Here is a 17,862-nt window from a genome sequence, read left to right on the forward strand (position 1 = left end):
CCTGTGCCCGATATTGGTGGCAACCTATTTTTTATATTTTTAAATGTTTTTTATTTTTATATTTAATATTTAAAATTGTAAAATATATGTTTGAAAATAAATAGATGACTAAAATAATATTTTTAGGCATTTAGGATGGAGGAATTGGGGACGTTGTTAATATTTCAAAAGATTTTACTTGAAACAAAATTAGGTGTCATGGTAGTGGCTCTGTCGTGTTCCGTCGGAGTTACCGCGGCCTTGGTACTCAAAACACCTACTTTTATGTACCAGGGCCTCGGTAACTCTTTCGAACATTCCCGCAGCCCCGGCAGACCTTGGCACTGTTGGGCCCCGTTGGGGAGATGACCTTGCCAGGCTGTAGTAAGAACTAGTTCCAATATAAAATATTTCCTATTTATACTACGCGCGGCGAATGATGATCCCTATGACGCACTGACCTCTACGCTATGACGTTTCAACTGACAGTTGTAATAGTGATGCGAAACTGCGATAAAATACTGTTAGGCAAAGGTCATGTCATTCAGCCAGGTGCATTTCATTGAATTCAACGGCCTTATTATATTTTACTAGTTTCTGCCAGCGGATTCACCCGCATTCCGTGGGTACCTCTGCACGAACCCGGATAAAGCCGAGTAGCCTATAGCCTTCCTCGATAAATGGGCTATCTAACACCGAAAGAATTGTTCAAATCGGACCAGTAGTTCCTGAGATTAGCGCGTTCAAACAAACTCTTCAGCTTTATAATATTGGTATAGATTTTACTATACATTATTTTTTATTACAATTTAAAATCGAGATGTACAATTCGACAATAATATTGACCATCCGTTAATAATAAAGGCCATGGATAGCTGCAGTTCAGACTCAGATTTTGAAGATCCGCTTGACCCTGTATCAGATTCAGATTGATTAAATAAATAAAATACAAACTCAAGGCATTGGTAAATTTTTTCGAACAAATTATCGATATTTTGTTTATGGATGTGTCCCTTTTTTTCGATGACAGCTTGACGACGTAACTTTTGCAGCACGTACCATGGACATTTGCATTGAGTTTTTTTCCATTATATCCGAAAATTACGAAATAATTTCTTGATATTCATTTTTATAAATTACAAATGTATACAATTATGATTTTTTCGATTTTTTAATGGGCCTGTAAAGGATTTGTTGTGACAGGACGTCACTACAATGTTAAGCGCTAACGAACTGTCATAGGGATCATGATTCGCCGCGCGTAGTATAGGTACTGTTTATATGTTTATGAAAGTTTGGTTAATGTCGTCACCATTGGTCGTCACTCGTCAGACATTTTCCTTAAAAAAATATTTTTCATATCATCAATCAAAATAATTTATAGATTGGGTACATAGAACTCGGCTCAAATAACTTTAATAATAACTTTCTCATGAATAGCTTGAAAACGATTGTAAATAATTGTATTTTTTTAAAGAGAGTATCTATGGCGTTTCTTGCGGATTCTTCTTCAGGGGCTTCTGTCTATGGCGTTTCGGCATCTTTGGCACCCTGCAACTAGTCTGGTTGTAGACTTTCGTCTTGAGGCACTGAGGTATGTCTGACGAAAAGATATTGCGTAGTTACCAGTGATGACTTACGGCACCGAAACGTGGTCTCTCACTATCTCTAAGCTCAAAGTCGCTCAACGAGCTATGGAGAGGGCTATGTTCGGTGTTTCGTAGACGAACCAAAGTCACCGATATAGCCCACAGGATTAGCAAGTTGAAGTGGCAATGGGCAGGCCATATTGCTCGCAGAGCAGATGGCCGATGGGGCCGAAAAGTGCTGGAGTGGAGACCACGGACTAGCAAGCGCAGCGTAGGACGTCCACCAACAAGGTGGACAGACGACCTTATAAAGGTCGCCGGAAGACGCTGGATGCAGGTCGCCTCCAACAGGTTTCTGTGAAGAACTAAGGGGGAGGCCTATGTTCAGCAGTGGACGTCCTATGGCTGAGATGATGATAATGATGAACTAGTCTGACGTTTCGAAAGAACTTTCATAGGGCTATTTGAAATAATAAATAGGTAATTACTTTGAATTTGTGTTTTTTTTTTAAAAAAAAGGGATCATCCTACTGAAATGACTCCTCCCTTTTGGTTGATTTTATGTTATTGGTATCAGTGAAGTTAATGTGATAGTTAGTTCTATGACGAACAAATTAATTATACTCGGTTATTTTTATGCACCCAGTAAGACTCGTACGTACTAACTAGAATACAATATCGATACTCGTTGAATCCGGTAGCGGTACAACCCTAGCAATGGCATTATGGCAGTCATTTTAAGCGCCACTGCAGATTGTAGGTATGCACGTTTTTTTCGTAGGTAGGTAGGTATTTCCAGTCCATATAGCTATAAGTCAATGATTTGCCTACATTCTTCATTACTCAAAAAGTTTATATATATCTAAGTGAACTTATTTTTAAGGATTATTGAATGTTAATTACGATGTTTTTTTTTCTTAAAAATAATAAATCTTAGACTTGTATGGCTTATTATGTCAGAACCATAGATATAATATTACTAAACAAGATTGCGCACGCTCAAAATATATATTTACGAAAATGAACTCTATTCTAACGCAATAAGGTACTAAATTGGTTGCATAATACACAGAGGCAAATCCGAGCCGAGAGGGATAGTTCGAACGGAGGCTGTTTGTCTCTTTCTAACACCTTGCCAGCATAAAAAAATGTTGTCATCAAAACTTTTGTCTTCCCAAAAAACAATTGAATCACTTATATTTTTATCTTATTTTAACAATTGTAAGTCAACAAATTAATAACAATCGCATTAATTTATTCGTATTTATTATTAAAACATAAACAACATAAATTTTTATTTTGCTTTTTTTTTATTTTCTAACGGTAACCCTGAACATTCTTGGCGCGTAATCAGCATTTAAAATTTTGTATAAATTATTTTGTATTAAATCAATTTAAACTATTAAAATGGTGAAAAAGTGTTGCGTTTCTTATATCGTTATACAGGTTAGTTAATAATAACATTTTCGTAAACCAAACAACTAGGGTGCCCATGAATTCTTGTAACGAGTCAAAATATGGGTGATGGATTTTAAAACTGTTATACTATTGTTATAGCTTCCCAAAAAATGAAGAAAGGCGACATAAATGGCTCAGCAGTCTATATATGAAATAGAAATACAAAAAAACAGTCTTCACTTCGAATCTTCCTGCTTTTATACTGCTAATTTCCGCTAATTATTAAAAGCCTTTATTAGTATCTTAAGGTCACAAACTGCGTAAGTTAAAACTTCAATACTAATCTGTGTTTAATAATCTTAGCAAATTCGGATTTGTCTCACATAGCTTAATCTCATAGTCACCCTATTAGAAAGGGACAGACAGCCTCCGTACTAACTGTTTCACTCGGCTCGTTTTTTGGGTTTATATGCGCAGTCCTGTTTACTAATATTATGTCTATGGTCAGAACAACATACGTCGACATATGTTGTTTTTAAGAATGTGGGGAAGCCCGCACCGTTATATATCCGTTATATAGCCTATGCTACTAACAAATAATGTAGCCTTCTAATGGTGAAAGAATTATAAAAATGTCCCTGATGATGCGCTGATATTTCTTGTACCTAGTGTTTTTACAGTAACGAAATACATACGACGTCATATTATTTTTTCTTGAAAGTAAGAACATGCCATGACAAAGTGAAGTCTGTTTTCATTGATATTTCGCACCTACTACCAGTTTTATGGCACATCTGTTTCTGTACGATTTTTAAATCTATAATTTTAAGATGGCGGGAAACAAATAATGTATATTTGTAAAACTGAATTATAAATGAAAAGTATGACATACAAGCGTTGTAATAGCATGAACAGCGTGTAATTTTACTAACTTGACTCTCGAATAGTTAATATGTGTAAGTTAATTCCTTGATATGTATTTTCTATTTTACATTGTCGTTTCATAGACGTCCATCTGACGCAGGTGTCAAAATCGCTCTGATTTGCTATTTTGGGCTATTTTTGGGCTGCAGTGCATTTCTGTGTGCATTTTATTATTAGTCAAAAGTCTCGTTTTTTGTTGATTTTTGTGTGTATTTGGATAGAAGATGAATCACTTCATAATAACAAACCATTAAACTGTACAAATCACAGAGGAAATTATAGCGAACAGCAATTACTTTTTTAGTACCTAGCTATTTTCTCAAAAATATTACTCTTCATTTTTTTGTGCAGAATACTTAAAAAACATCTACATTTATCCAGCTATCCAAAAAGGCACAAAACACACAAAAATCCGCAAAAACGAGACTTTTAACTGATAATAAAAATGTATACGTGTACCTTGACGACTTGTTAAGAAAAGATCTTGAAATTCGATTATCTTGAAACGGGTTAACTTTTGCCCAGTGTATCCCACGGTCAAATTTGTCCGTATTGACCTATACTGTCACCTCATGAAAGGATGCATTCTACTTACAAGTAACCCTGAATATCGATGGTATTTCCAGTCCATATAGTTTATAAGTCAATGCACTCGCCAAGTCACCAATTCAGTTCCATCGAGCTTAGAATGTTCAGTTCATTCACATATTTTTATTCTGTGGAATGACGCTTGTATGAAGCAAGCGCAAAGAGTAAAGTAATATATAGGGAAAAGAGAGCCCTCTTGCGTGATAATCATGCAAACCTATTTGTCAATGCGCCATCTCTCTCTAAATTGGCCCCGAACTACCTACATAGCTATAGCTATAAAAATATATATGCATCATATTCATAACATTTTCTATTAGGGTAAATAGCACCATGTAACTATAACATTGGTTATCGTTATAGTTACATTATGCTACTTACCCTAATAGAAAATGTCATCGTTAATATAGTAAAAGGTCGAAGGAAAACAAATAATTATTATGTATTATTACTTTTTATACGCGTGTACGCAGAATGCAAAAACCGCCATATTGAGATTTTGTTATGATCGATGATCGGTTTTGTTAAGTTACTTGGAATACTGACACCAGGTCTTTTTAGATTAAAATTGATATTTGTGCTTTTTCAAACCGTATTTAATTTATTCGCCTATTTTATCTTTTTTTTAAGTGTCTAATATTTTCCTCATACTTTTCTCTAATTAATATTGCATAAATAATTTTATATTGACAAACAAAAACGATTATAGTGTAGTGCCATCTGTTGGTAATTTAAAGTATCTTTTAGATAGTAAATAGTTTCCGGGCCAAATAAAAGGTGGCGACTCTTCATTCACTTAGCTGTCAAAATGTACGGAGTGTCTCCCCCATAGAGTATAGTAAATAGATTGGGAATAGAGAACCCACTTCGATTTTTTTCTGCAACCTTCAAACGATTTTTGAAGCGCCATCTGGTATCGTCTGCCGAAACAAATTGTTTATGTGTGCGTACATCCCATTTCACACACATGTATACATCAGTATTGTCTACAGGTTATTCGTCATCTCGACAGACTAAACTCACCATTAAAGTGTCGAGTTGGTGAAACTCGAAATTTGTACATTTATCATGTCGTCAACTCGCCACTCAAGATTTTCATTCGTGTCCAGTTAGTGAAACTTAGATTTTATCACTTTTATGTTTTCGCCAACTGGATACATTGTGTCACAAACATCATCGGCCACTGAACGTCCATTTTGCAAACGTTTGAAACGCGAAAAGTTGATTCCCAAACTTGGCGAAAACATAAAAGTGATAAAATCTAAGTTTCACTAACTGGACACGAATTAAAATCTTGACGTGGCGAGTTGACGACATGATAAATGTACAAATTTTGAGTTTCACCAACTCGACACATTCGTGGTGAGTTTAGTGTCGAGATGACGAATAACCGTCTATAGATATTCTAGGGAATTTGTTCATACGTACGTACTTACAAAATATAGCCACAGAATGTAGAAAATAGTTATTTATTGAAATATGGAAATACAACACAGATTACTACAACTCAACAGAACAACGTTATGTAGGAACATTTAGAAAGTACTTAGTAGGCGACCTGGAATTAAATAAAAATCATATTTACTTATGTTTATGTTTATTGTAATAAATTTGTGCTGAAAGTTTAGTTTCATCATCCTCATCACGATATTGGATTTTACCTGATAAAATTCGATTAATTGAGCGGCACCAACTATATACCAAAATATTTATTGTAATGTTTTCAAAACATTTCTTAATTCTATCTTGTGGATATCGCAGGTGAAAGGATAATCCACAAATATGTCTAAAACATTTTTATCTTTTCTTTTAATTTAGTTTTGGCACATTCTTTTCAAAATTTCTACTACAATATTTTGTATGTCTTTAAAACTTTTTCCGCCACTATATTGGGATACAACAGACAATGTTTTCCTTTTGTATATTCTTTTGCCCTTATATAACTATTTGATTTTAATTGACTGTCGCCAGTTAGTTCAGTTTTGCAGTGCCTGCATGATTTAGCAACTTTTTTAAAACATTTAGCCAGCACCCACCCACATACATAATTGGCCTGACCAGCATCAGCAGGCTCAGAATTTAAATTTATAAAAGGCACCTCAATTTCGTCATTTTCTTCTTGCTGAAATGGTAGAACCTCATTACTGGGAACATTAGAAGTGTTTTCTAAAAGTTTGTCTTCCAAAAAGAAACTCAATGTCTGAAGACAATCATTGTCATCATTTTCACAGTTAGCGTTAAGTGAATGGGGTGAGTTATAATTATTTAAAAGAAGTGATTTATAGGCACCTTCAAAGCTAATTGTGTTGGGTGCCGTATTCCTCACCCCAAAACTTCTAATGTTCCCAAAAAAATTTTCCAGTGGGTCCTGGTTAAAGTTTCTGGTCATCATTGTATCAAATAAATATTTTGGGATAATATTTTCCACAACTGTTGCATGCCCTCAATAGTACGTATAAAATTTTTATTGAAGGTACCGAACTCGTTTCAATTAATCTTATTTTATTTTCCTTTTCTTTTTTAACTTTAATAAATTTTATTGATTTTAATACCTTTTTGGCATTTTCCCATAATTCATGATGAGGAGAATTGTTTCTAACACCACATTTATACATTTTTCCATGTATCATATTAAATGAGCTTGAATTTAAGGAATCAAATAAATTGTCCATCATTTTGGTAAATGTAATTACTTGGCGGCACTCATTAGATAAATCGCCCTAGCAGATAAATGTTCTGCAGCTGTAGCAACACTGCGGCTAAAAATTTGGGTTGCGTGTTTGACCTTCATTTTTTATTTTCTCCACATAAATATGTTCATCAGTTAGTTTCTGACATATTTTTAATTCACCATGTAATTTGTCCGCTTCATAAATTTTCTGGTAATATTCCCATTTTATCGTCTTTTCAACCTTTTCTTCGAAGTCGAAATATTTTAAGTCCTTCGTAAGTAAATTGTTTCTTACCCCTTTCAATAAATGAGGGACATCAAATAATGGGATAATTTTAGATTTCCCTACTTCCATTACATCATGTCTCCATTCCTTATTTTCTTTTATGAATTTTATTCTACTATCTTCAATAATTTCATTCACTACACTGACATTTACTGTGCTTTGGTCGCACACTGTGCACAAAATATTAAGCCCTGTACCCTGAACATATTTAATGACTTTTATAGTCAAGGCTTTTAATTCTGCTTTGTTAACAGAATTTGTAAAAAAGTATGCAACAGGCTGTTTAAATTTTTTCTTTAATCCTTTGACCATGTAAACTAAAACATGGTCAGCAATTTTTTTACTACGCCAAGCGAATCCCTTTAATTTATCCTTAGATCCGTCGTAATGGATCTGCGGCGATATTGACATCTCGTCAAAAATAAGACAGCAGAGGCGATCTTCTGGACTTAATTCCTTCACAGTCTTTCTCATTTTTATGAATAAAAACTTATTTAGCCCCGACTCTATTTCAATTTTCGCAAGAAGCCTTTTTAATGATTTTATAGAGGGCAATGTAAAGTATTTATATAAAAGAGTATAACTCTTGGGACTCTTTTTGTACATGGAGAGACAAAACTTTTTCCTTTAAAGTAAACCTCCGCCCACGAGCTCTCTTGTGAGTTTGGGTGTACTGCATGTTTGTGAATATTTTTGCTGCAGTTGTCATATTTCTCGTTATTTTTTTTAAACAATTTGTATTGCTAATTTTATCAACGCTGGCTAATCTTTCTTTCAAACTACTACTCCGTTTACGTAACCGAATAATTTCGGTTTTTAAATTCTTCATTTGGAATCTTGAAATCTTTAATTCATTCTCCAGCGATGAAGTTGATTTCAGTTTTTCTGCAAAAAAAAAAAAACTTTTACTTTACTACTTTCCACACCCAGATAAAAGTAGCCTATGTATAAACATTTTTTTTGGATATCTTATGGTATAAACTACATTGGCACTTACTTTTGTCTCCTTTAAGTTTCCGTCTTTGTTGTATACCATGTTTACTGCAATAATTATGTTCTGCTGCTATAACACACGCATTGGGAGGTGCAGCTGAAAATAAAATAATAATAATTCACCATTGTCATTGTAAACATCAAAATTACTAGTGTGAGTTACATGAGGATTATTAACCTAAATTGTCATTACAATAAATCAAGTTGAAGTGTGTTTGTAATGACTACACAACAGTTACATATTACTTAATGCAGTAATTAATTATGGTAGCTAGTTAAACATAATTTGAGAATGTAGGTAGCCAAGCGTTTACATACCAGTGATTATTTGCTTTGATGTAGAAGGCAGATCCCATATATTATGTTCAGGCATAGGAAGTTCAGTTGGTATATGTGGAGTTGCAGGAGGCATATGAGCATCTTGTGATGGAGCACCTGGAAATAGTAAAACAAGTCTAAGATCCCACTAAACAACAACCTTCACCGAGTTGGTTAAGGGTGAATGAACAGTATTTTATATCCAATTAAATATTACTATACTGCAAACAGGTGGCCTTAAAGGTATCTATGAAAAAATGAAATTTAAAAGCGTCGCCCCACCCAGAATACAAAGGGGCGGGATTCTCCATCGCGATTAGCTCCGGTACCCGCCTGGGGTATTATTACTCTATTTCGTAGTCGCATTAAATTATATTAGGAGCAATGTTTTAAAACTTAAGAAAAGAAAAGTTAAGAGGTGAAAGAGAGAAGGTGACTGCAGAGTACATATTTTAAAGTAATAAGATATATATTTTATCAGACACTGAAGAGAAGGTAAAGGGAAAGGGAAGGTTAGTTGGGAAGTTGGGACCGTTAGTTGGAAAGGGTTAGCCGAGGTGTTATGACTATATTTTCTGATGGTACCTCATGTTTACCAATTGGCACAGGGTCGTCTAGTTCTTACTGACTTCTTTAAGCGTTCATGCCTTCCCCATCACGTCAAGGTGGCCCCATGGGGATTATTATTATAAAAAATGCAGTATTTAATTATGGCAGCTAGTTAAACATAATTTGAGAATGTAGGTAGCCAAGCATTTACGTACCAGTGACTATTTGCTTTGATGTAGAAGGCAGATTCCATATATTATGTTCAGGCATAGGAAGTTCAGTTGGTATATGTGGAGTTGCAGGAGGCATATGAGCATCTTGTGATGGAGCACCTGGAAATAGTAAAACAAGTCTAAGATCCCACTAAACAACAACCTTCACCGAGTTGGTTAAGGGGTGAATGAACTGCATTTTATATCCAATTAAATATTAATATACTGCAAACAGGTGGCCTAAAAGATTTCAGTTCAGTTTAATTGTGAATAATTAAGAATTTTGTTTTCTTAATGGCAATTTTAACTCAGTAGGTGGCATTGCGATCTAGTTCAAGAATAAAGATCTAAATCTTACCCTGAAGATGGAGAGTAGGAACAGCTATGTTATTTAAACGGTTGTTGCGATTCTTAAACTTGTCTGCAAAATGTATGTCACAGATGACTCGCTTTCTGTAAAATTTGATATCATCTGCAGTCTCCAGTTTTCCACCAACTATATTAACCCAGGCTTTGAATAACTCAGGATTCTTTTCTGGGTGTGGAAATTGATGTTGTGTCACACCTGAAAAATAAATTACAAAAATATGAAGTTTGTATGCTGATATTGTATAGTGTATGTATGAATGAATACCTATTACCTATGTATGTGTGCGCGTGTCTATCTATGTATGTCTATCTTATTAAATCATGTATCATTTCATATGGGATTCAGTAATAAATGGTTACTCGTAAGGAACTGTGTTTCTCTAAACGCCCAACCTTATAATTGACTGAGTTGGTATCTCCCGTGATGACAAGTTTATCCGGATGACTAGGAGCTTTCAGGAGCACGATTCTGGGGCCCGATTCTGTTAAGTTAATAATGTCAAAATTGAATAGAAATTGCATCGCAACAGCTTTTTTAACCATATCGGGCATTCTGTTACTAATATAAGACCAATCGTATTCCAACGACATTCGATTGGTTTGCGATTGGTCTGCCATTTTGGTCTATATTACCATAATATTCTTAGTCTATATTGCCATATTGCAATCGTAAATCATTTGCAGACAAAATGATTCATTATTGAATGACAGAAAGGATAAAAACGTTTATTTCAAAGAAAAATTGCGCAGAATCCTGCCCTGCTAATTTTACTTTAGCGACATGCGATTCACATCCGACTGAGATCCAATCACGACTCAATTACGATTGAAGCGTATGTGGCATTCCACTATTTTTCTTTTAAATAAACGTGTTTATCCTTTTCTGTGATTCAATAATGAATCATATTGTCTGCAAACGATTTACGATTGCAATATGGCAATATCATCATCCTCGAGCCTTTTCCCAACTATGTTGGGGTCGGCTTCCAGTCTAACCGATTCGAATTATTCCCAACTAGCGACCCGCCCCGGCTTCGCACGGGTAACAGTATTTCTCCATTATTTAATAGATGTTATTATACATAAAACCTTCTCATGAGTTACTCTATCTATTAAAAAACCGCATCAAAATCCGTTGCGTAGTTTTAAAGATTTGAGCGTTCATAGGGACATACAACATGACACATGACAGAAAAAGCGACTTTGTTTTATACTATGTAGTAATAGTCCCTCTAGCTGTCCTCGGGGTGATAGCGGGAATTGTCTTCCAGTTATCACCGGGTGACAATTGTGCCGACTGTTCCTTTGAAAACTGACTAGAGGGACAAATGGGAAGTCTATTTCTCAGTTGTCACCGGGGGTGACATTTGCTACGGTTCCTTCTTCCTTCCAAAGAAAAAAATGTAATTACCATAGATTTCAGGTTTTTATTTATTATGCTACATAGAATCTTCCAAAGAAAAAAAATGTAATTATCATAGATTTCAGGTTTTATTTCTTATAACAAACAACATTGTGTTTCCTTTAATAGGTACATCACATATTATTAATTTCTATTAACACCAATCGTTTTCTTAATTTTATTTAATTTAACAAGATTACAAACTGTGTTACAAATAAGCATGCGACTAATAAGCACTTTTAACTTAACCATTAGTGATTATCTGTGATTAGTATTAATTAAAGTTATCTGTGATTGTGCCTATTATAGGAAACATAATGTTGTTTTGTTTTTATAGTAGTATTAACTACTATAAAAAATCGATTTTGTAAGCCTGTTGACATTGTGTTAGTTAAAATAATAATATATATATTTTTTGTGATTCTATGTAACATAATAAATAAAAACCTGAAATCTATGGTAATTTTTTTCTTAGGAAGGAAGAAGGAACCGTAGCAATGTCACCCCGGTGACAACTGAGAAATAGACTTCCCATTTGTCCCTCTAGTCAGTTTTCAAAGGGAACAGTCGGCACAAATTGTCACCCGGTGATAACTGGAAGACAATTGTGGAGGACAGCTAGAGGGACTATTGGGAATAATTCCCGGATTCAGCTGAGTACCAGTGCTGTACAAGGAGCGACTGCCTATCTGACCTCCTCAACCCAGCTACCCGGGCAACCCGATACCCCTTGGTTAGACTGGTGTCAGACTTACTGGCTTCTGACTACCCGTAACGACTGCCAAGGATGTTAAATGATAGCCGGGACCTACAGTTTAACGTGCCATCCGAAACACAGTCATTGGTTTCTAAGATATACTTAGAAAGTACATACAAACTTAGAAAAGTTGCATGGGTACTTGCCTGACCTGGAATCGAACCCACGCCCTCATACTTGTGAGGTTGGCTCTTTACCCACTAGGCCACCACGACTTTGAGGCAATATGGCAATATAGACTAAGAATAATATGGTAATATGTACCTATAAACCAAAACGGCAGACCAATAGCAACCAATCGAATGTCGTTGGAATACGATTGGTCTTATAAATATTAGTAGCAGAATGCCCGAAATGGTTAAAACTGATATTGCGATTTAATTTCTATTCAATTTTGATATTAATAACTTAATGATACTATTAACAGAATCGGGCCCTAGGTACTATGAACTTGATAAAGAAAGCACTTACCCGGGTTGTGTGAACATCCCAATTCGCACCGCCTCGGCATGATTATATGCACTCAAACAAGCGTCTCTAATCGCTAATAACACAATAACAGTGTCTATTTCACAAATATCACAAAAGGCGTCTTTATCGCAAATAATACTAAACACTAATGGCGTCTTTTCGCAAGTTATGTGAAACAATGAAACAGAGGAGCACAGCTCAACTCACTCACTAATTCACCGAAAACACAGCGGATGAGTAAAACTCAAATCAACGCAAGTCAACAGCAGAAAACACTTAAATGGACGAAAACTTAACACACAAATTGTATGTACTGTACTCGCCATTAAAATTCAAATTCTAACTTCAGCATTGGCAGTTGGCACGGTTTATTGCCAACCAAAAAAATAATTATAGAAAAATAATTTATGTATATAAAATAGTGTACAGATTTAATAAAAATAATTGATAGATTTCCTACGTAATACTAATATATAAAATAATTTTTAGATTTCAATAATTTTAGTGATATTTTATGGAAGTTAATTTTTGATTAAAGAGCCATCTATTATCACTTGAAGATATTAAATACTTTAGGAAGAGGATTGCAGATGGCGCTTTTCTAAATTTTTTACCGAAATCTAGTCAAGTACGGCAGTGACCAGCCCCTGGTCTCCCCCCTGAGCAAGCGGTACGTTAAGTACGTTTACAATTTGTTAATTTGTTTGTGTATTTGTTGTTTCCCATTAAATCTGTGATACTGACTAAAACCTGAGTTCCATATGGTACAATAGAAGTAAACTTCAAAAATACTGCCTACAATTGAAGTGATCGACGTAAAAACTTGTAAATAATTTGGTACTTACCACGCCCTACATTCCTAGCAACCGTTGGGTTTAGGCGCGGTCAGCCGCTTTTCTACATAAACAGTGTTCGTTACAAGTTCCTGATTGGGATTTTTTCTTCAACAGGTGGGCACCAGTTTGATAAGAATGTCGGCATCTGAATTTAACACTTACTTTACAGGGAATGGGACCTACAAGGCTATAAACCCTATCGTTTCAAAAATCGGTGATTTCACTCCGTTTTACATAGCCATTGCAATTTGCTCGGTGATCCTCGGCTTTCTTATTATACTGAACGTCGTGTGCTCCTGCTCCAGGTACTCGGACTACTGGCTGGACAAACATACAGGTAAACTTTCATAAATAAGGTATTCTTATATTTTTATGTAACTTAAGTTTTAAAATTTTGGGAAAACAAAGCAACGTACAGTAGACATGATTTAAATGGTGTAACCTTGTAGTTTCCAACCAAAACCGAAACTGAACATGCGGTCGGACACTATAACCTTGCCATCAAAATGTTGACTATCAACACATTAACTGAAAACTTATCACTTAATAACCAGTGTTCATTGTTCTCCAGGCAATCGCTGGCTTGTGTCAATCTGGTCAGCTACACCACACAAACAGCCACCTCTGGACCTCACAGAGCTTGAGAGCAACTTCCAACAAGTTCATTACGTCCATCCTTACAGTGAGGATAGTGAAGATTACTCCAAAGGCCCTCAACACAACCTGCCTCCGTCGGCATCTCAGCAGCCGCTAACTTCTTCACAGGAATATTTAGAGCTGCATAAACGAGAAAGTGACATTTAATCATGGCCTTTTTGATGATATATCCTGCAGTAGCAGTCCTCTCTCTATTTGTACTCTTGGTGATAATAATTATTTTAAGATTCGGAGCACGCTGGTGCAACCTCCGCCATTCCACACTGGCTGATCAGGAGTATTGGAATGAAGACGATGCTTATGAACAAAAAGTTTCATATGCATAGTATTAATAACATGTAACTTTTTCTTTTGTGTGTAACTTTTCTTTTTTTATACTATGATTGTAGTGTTATTGCACTAATATTGTTAAGATTTTACTTTCTTAGCTTTAAATGATGTAGGTAACAGTATTGGCTTAAGTTAATTATTTTCCATGAAAATTCCATATTTATATTTTGCGTTTTTATATGTTATTTTACTTTGCCAGTGTTATGTATTGAAAAGTAACTGTGATTCATGAACGCTGAATCCGTCCATATGAGCCTGATTTTATTCTTATGTAGTGTTTAGGCAATATATTTCTTTAGTTTTATGATAATTTCTCCAACAGTAATTTTTTTTCTGAATCAACAATTTTCTTTAATCAAATATGTATTTCAGTTAGACTGGAAGCCAACCCCAACATAGTTGGGAAAAAGGCTTAGAGGATGAATCAAATATATATTCTCATCTTGAACTTCCTACTAAGTATCAACTTTAGAGTAATTTGAATTCCATGGATTAGATTATTTAAGACATGCACAAAAAATACATCATTTTGTGTGTTAAAAATGATAGCATATAGTTTTAGATATGTATTACCGAAAATAACTGACTTGATATCATAGCTCTCAAGAATGCATGTCATATGCTACTATTTATATTATTTAAGTTTATGAAGTACTAGCTTTCGCTCGCGGTTTCACGCGCGTCCCGTAGCCGGATGGTGACAAAAACTATCCTAAAACCTTCTCCTGGGTCTAAGTTACCTTCCCTCTAATTTTCAGCCAAATCGGTCAAGCCGTTTTCATGTTATGTCGTGACAACGGAAAGCGGGTTTAATTTTTATATATATAGATGGATACTACCAGACTTGTCTGCTTTTACAAAGTTATGTATTATCTTATATATAAAAATGAATTGCTGTTCGTTAGTCTCACTAAAACTCCGGAATGGCTGGACCGATTTGGCTTATTTTGGTTTTAAAATGTTTGTAGAGGTCCAGGGAAGGTTTAAACGATACGAAGTTCGCGGGGTCAGCTAGTCTTATATATAAAAATGAATTGCTGTTCGTTAGTCTCACTAAAACTCCGGAATGGCTGGATCGATTTTGCTTATTTTGGTTTTAAAATGTTTGTAGAGGTCCAGGGAAGGTTTAAACGATACGAAGTTCGCGGGGTCAGCTAGTTCTAAATATTTTCTTTCATATATATTTTATAGTATACTAACTAATCCATAAGCTAGAATAAGGTTATAACTTAGTGCCTTGCCCACTCGAATGTCGCATTTTAATTTCATACAAAAAGCATTATCCGTCCAATAAATTAGAGAAAAATATAACTTGTTTTATTTTCCACAAAATATGTTTTGAAATTTTATAGTTGAGGAGTTGGTTTGGTAATAAAAGTGCCGAATGAAACTCATCTGCAAGCAGCAGTGATGAGAATGATAAAAAGTGTAGTGCTATGCGAATGGATAAAATGGGAATAAGTATATAAGGTGAAGCTTGAAAGTGGCACCAGCAACAAAAAAGCTGCGTATAAACGGCCTATCATGGTACGGGCATGTGATGTGGAGGATTGAAAATCATATTTTGGGGTAATTTTTGGGCATGAACGTGGTTGGATATTGAGGTAGAGGCAGTGGCGTAGCGTGCGGAGCCTTCTCCGGGAGGCGGATAGCCAATTTTGTCGCCCCCGAGTTAAGGTATTATCATAATACTATTATGTACCTACTATGTAGAGGCGCATCCAGCCCTTAAAAGGTTGTGGGAATCTGGTTTTCAGGTTAACAATTACCTAGGACCCTACAACCAATTAACTGAACAGATTTTGAGTTTGGTGCGATCCAATAAGAGAGAAACAATCGTTTAAAGGCGTAATCGTGAATTTTTTTTAGGTTATCGACTGAAAAAAAATTTGAGGTAATTGAAAAAGGCGCGAAGGTAGGGACAGCCAGGTGCCAAAGGCGACTTGCCATCCAGGTACGCGGGGAGAGCAGTTGCATCAAAATTCGGCTATTTATATATACCTACTCCTGTGATTTATGCTGTCCTAGTACTTTAGGTTCAGCCTCATTCTGTAAGTTGGTATTTGTCGAATCATCCCCGTCTCAGGCAAACTTTTTCCGTATTTGGATAGTGACACAAACTATCCTGTGACCTTTTCCGGGGTCTAAGGTTGCGCCATTTTCGAGTTATAAAATGTGTAACTAACACAACTTTCTTTTATATATAAAGAAGATAGATAGATAATGTATTCCTTTAGTTAGACTATTGTAAGTCAATAAGATCTGAATTAATGTAAAAATAAGAGCTTTATAAGTCTCTTCTCAAGAAAATATATGACTTGCTAAAATATGAATGAAATATTAAATGGATAAGGTTGGGAGGCTAAACTGAAAATATTATGAAAATAAAAAATATTTTTTTAGTAAAATTACATTTACTTGTACAGCACATTAATATTGGCCTAAGATATTTTAGGCTGTTGCAGGTTAGATGAAACAGTTTTTCAAAATATGTATTTCAAAGTCAAAATATGAAAAATTAGACTGACTTAACACTAACTTTAATATTCTACTTAGGGATGTATGCCTTTTCTATTCTTACATCATCAACAGGACAATCATTTTTGTCACATTCAACTAAACCTATCCTTTTAACAACTGCCATTCCGGATTGAATTCTTCCAAATATTGTATGTTTTCCATCCAGCCACTGTGTTGGGGCCAATGTGATGAAGAATTGAGATCCATTAGAATTGGGACCAGCATTGGCCATAGACAACACCCCAGCTCCAGTATGTTTTAAATCTGATGATATTTCATCGTCAAACTGTGGTCCATATATCGACTGGCCTCCCTTGCCAGTCCCAGTTGGGTCACCACCCTGTATCATGAAGTCTCTTATCACTCTGTGGAACTTTGTGTTGTTATAGTATCCTCGACGAACCAACTCCATGAAGTTTCTGCATGTTATTGGTGAATGCTTCCAGTACATTTCTACGACCATAGTTCCCATTCTGAAAGTAATTTAATATCATAAATAAATTAAGGAACCTCCAAACAGACTCGGGTGTTTGTAAATAATTATATCTTACGTTGTTTCTATGACAGCCACTGGAGGTTGCCACGATTTATCGGGGATCCCAGCGTTAGAGAATCCAAGCATCGTGTCTGGGATTCTTTATAAGTAGTCACCACTGCCAGCAGTTCAAACGCTTGCCACAACAAAAATTGAGGTTTTGAAGTTGATTGTGTGCTAGCGCCGCCACCAACTCCCAATGAAAGTCACTGCTGATTTTTAAAAAAGGCGGACAAGCAACTGCAAAATAAAAATGCTCTATCCAGTTCAATCAACAACAAAAAAAATTAACAGAACACTTGCAAAACACATAACTCAGGACTCCGACCAGTTAAGTCACAGTGTCAATGTCACTCACTAATCTCAAAATCTCGCATGTGATGTCAATTTGAAATGTGTCAATAAAAATCAATCTGGTTGTTTATTTTTATGTATATTTTAGTATATATAGTATTTTATTTTTAGATTTATTTATAGT

The 17,862-nt window shown here is 35.3% G+C and overlaps 3 protein-coding genes across 6 annotated transcripts; 1 reads left to right on the forward strand and 2 right to left on the reverse strand.

Annotated features, from left to right (window-relative positions):
* Positions 1-4,581: 4,581 nt before the first annotated feature.
* Positions 4,582-14,296, forward strand: Wrm1 (wurmchen 1). 2 transcript variants are annotated; one of them, XM_064039369.1, is made up of 4 exons: positions 4,582-4,628; positions 13,169-13,185; positions 13,457-13,679; positions 13,914-14,296. In XM_064039369.1, the coding sequence occupies exons 3-4, from the start codon at positions 13,478-13,480 to the stop codon at positions 14,144-14,146; spliced, it is 435 nt and encodes a 144-aa protein (XP_063895439.1). In that variant the 5' UTR covers positions 4,582-4,628; positions 13,169-13,185; positions 13,457-13,477; the 3' UTR covers positions 14,147-14,296. The 2 variants fall into 2 exon arrangements, with proteins under 2 accessions (XP_063895439.1, XP_021186826.2); XM_021331151.3 differs by lacking the exons at positions 4,582-4,628; positions 13,169-13,185 and adding an exon at positions 13,192-13,331.
* On the reverse strand, positions 7,275-13,157 carry LOC135118117 (uncharacterized). Of its 3 annotated transcripts, XM_064039263.1 has the most exons (6): positions 12,507-13,157; positions 9,866-10,072; positions 9,511-9,627; positions 8,747-8,863; positions 8,433-8,525; positions 7,275-8,320 (listed from the first exon to the last, which is right to left on the reverse strand). In XM_064039263.1, exons 1-6 carry the CDS (start codon positions 12,544-12,546, stop codon positions 8,001-8,003), a joined length of 894 nt encoding a protein of 297 aa, XP_063895333.1. In that variant the 5' UTR covers positions 12,547-13,157; the 3' UTR covers positions 7,275-8,000. The 3 variants fall into 3 exon arrangements, with proteins under 3 accessions (XP_063895333.1, XP_063895362.1, XP_063895384.1); XM_064039292.1 differs by lacking the exon at positions 7,275-8,320 and having other exon boundaries at positions 8,376-8,525; XM_064039314.1 differs by lacking the exon at positions 7,275-8,320 and having other exon boundaries at positions 8,433-8,863.
* A 2,427-nt stretch (positions 14,297-16,723) lies between the features above and the next one.
* LOC110373795 (peptidyl-prolyl cis-trans isomerase-like 1) lies at positions 16,724-17,747 on the reverse strand. Its single transcript, XM_021331157.3, has 2 exons — positions 17,401-17,747; positions 16,724-17,322 (listed from the first exon to the last, which is right to left on the reverse strand). Exons 1-2 carry the CDS (start codon positions 17,469-17,471, stop codon positions 16,878-16,880), a joined length of 516 nt encoding a protein of 171 aa, XP_021186832.2. The 5' UTR covers positions 17,472-17,747; the 3' UTR covers positions 16,724-16,877.
* Between the last annotated feature and the right edge of the window lie 115 nt (positions 17,748-17,862).

The sequence above is a fragment of the Helicoverpa armigera genome, chromosome 1 (assembly GCF_030705265.1).
Source record: "Helicoverpa armigera isolate CAAS_96S chromosome 1, ASM3070526v1, whole genome shotgun sequence".
Taxonomy (NCBI): Eukaryota; Metazoa; Arthropoda; class Insecta; order Lepidoptera; family Noctuidae; genus Helicoverpa; species Helicoverpa armigera.

What these genes read in the sequence shown, in the direction of transcription:
- Wrm1 (XM_064039369.1), top strand. Translation starts at nt 13,478, where the DNA reads ATGTCGGCATCTGAATTTAACACTTACTTTACAGGGAATGGGACCTAC. An exon ending in CTGGCTGGACAAACATACAG is followed by an intron (nt 13,680 to 13,913) that starts GTAAACTTTCAT and finishes ATTGTTCTCCAG; the next exon opens with GCAATCGCTGGCTTGTGTCA.
- LOC135118117 (XM_064039263.1), bottom strand. Translation starts at nt 12,546, where the DNA reads ATGCCGAGGCGGTGCGAATTGGGATGTTCACACAACCCGG. An exon ending in TCCTACTCTCCATCTTCAGG is followed by an intron (nt 9,628 to 9,865) that starts GTAAGATTTAGA and finishes TACTATTTCCAG; the next exon opens with GTGCTCCATCACAAGATGCT. An exon ending in ATCAAAGCAAATAATCACTG is followed by an intron (nt 8,526 to 8,746) that starts GTATGTAAACGC and finishes TTTTATTTTCAG; the next exon opens with CTGCACCTCCCAATGCGTGT.
- LOC110373795 (XM_021331157.3), bottom strand. Translation starts at nt 17,471, where the DNA reads ATGCTTGGATTCTCTAACGCTGGGATCCCCGATAAATCGTGGCAACCT. An exon ending in GTGGCTGTCATAGAAACAAC is followed by an intron (nt 17,323 to 17,400) that starts GTAAGATATAAT and finishes AATTACTTTCAG; the next exon opens with AATGGGAACTATGGTCGTAG.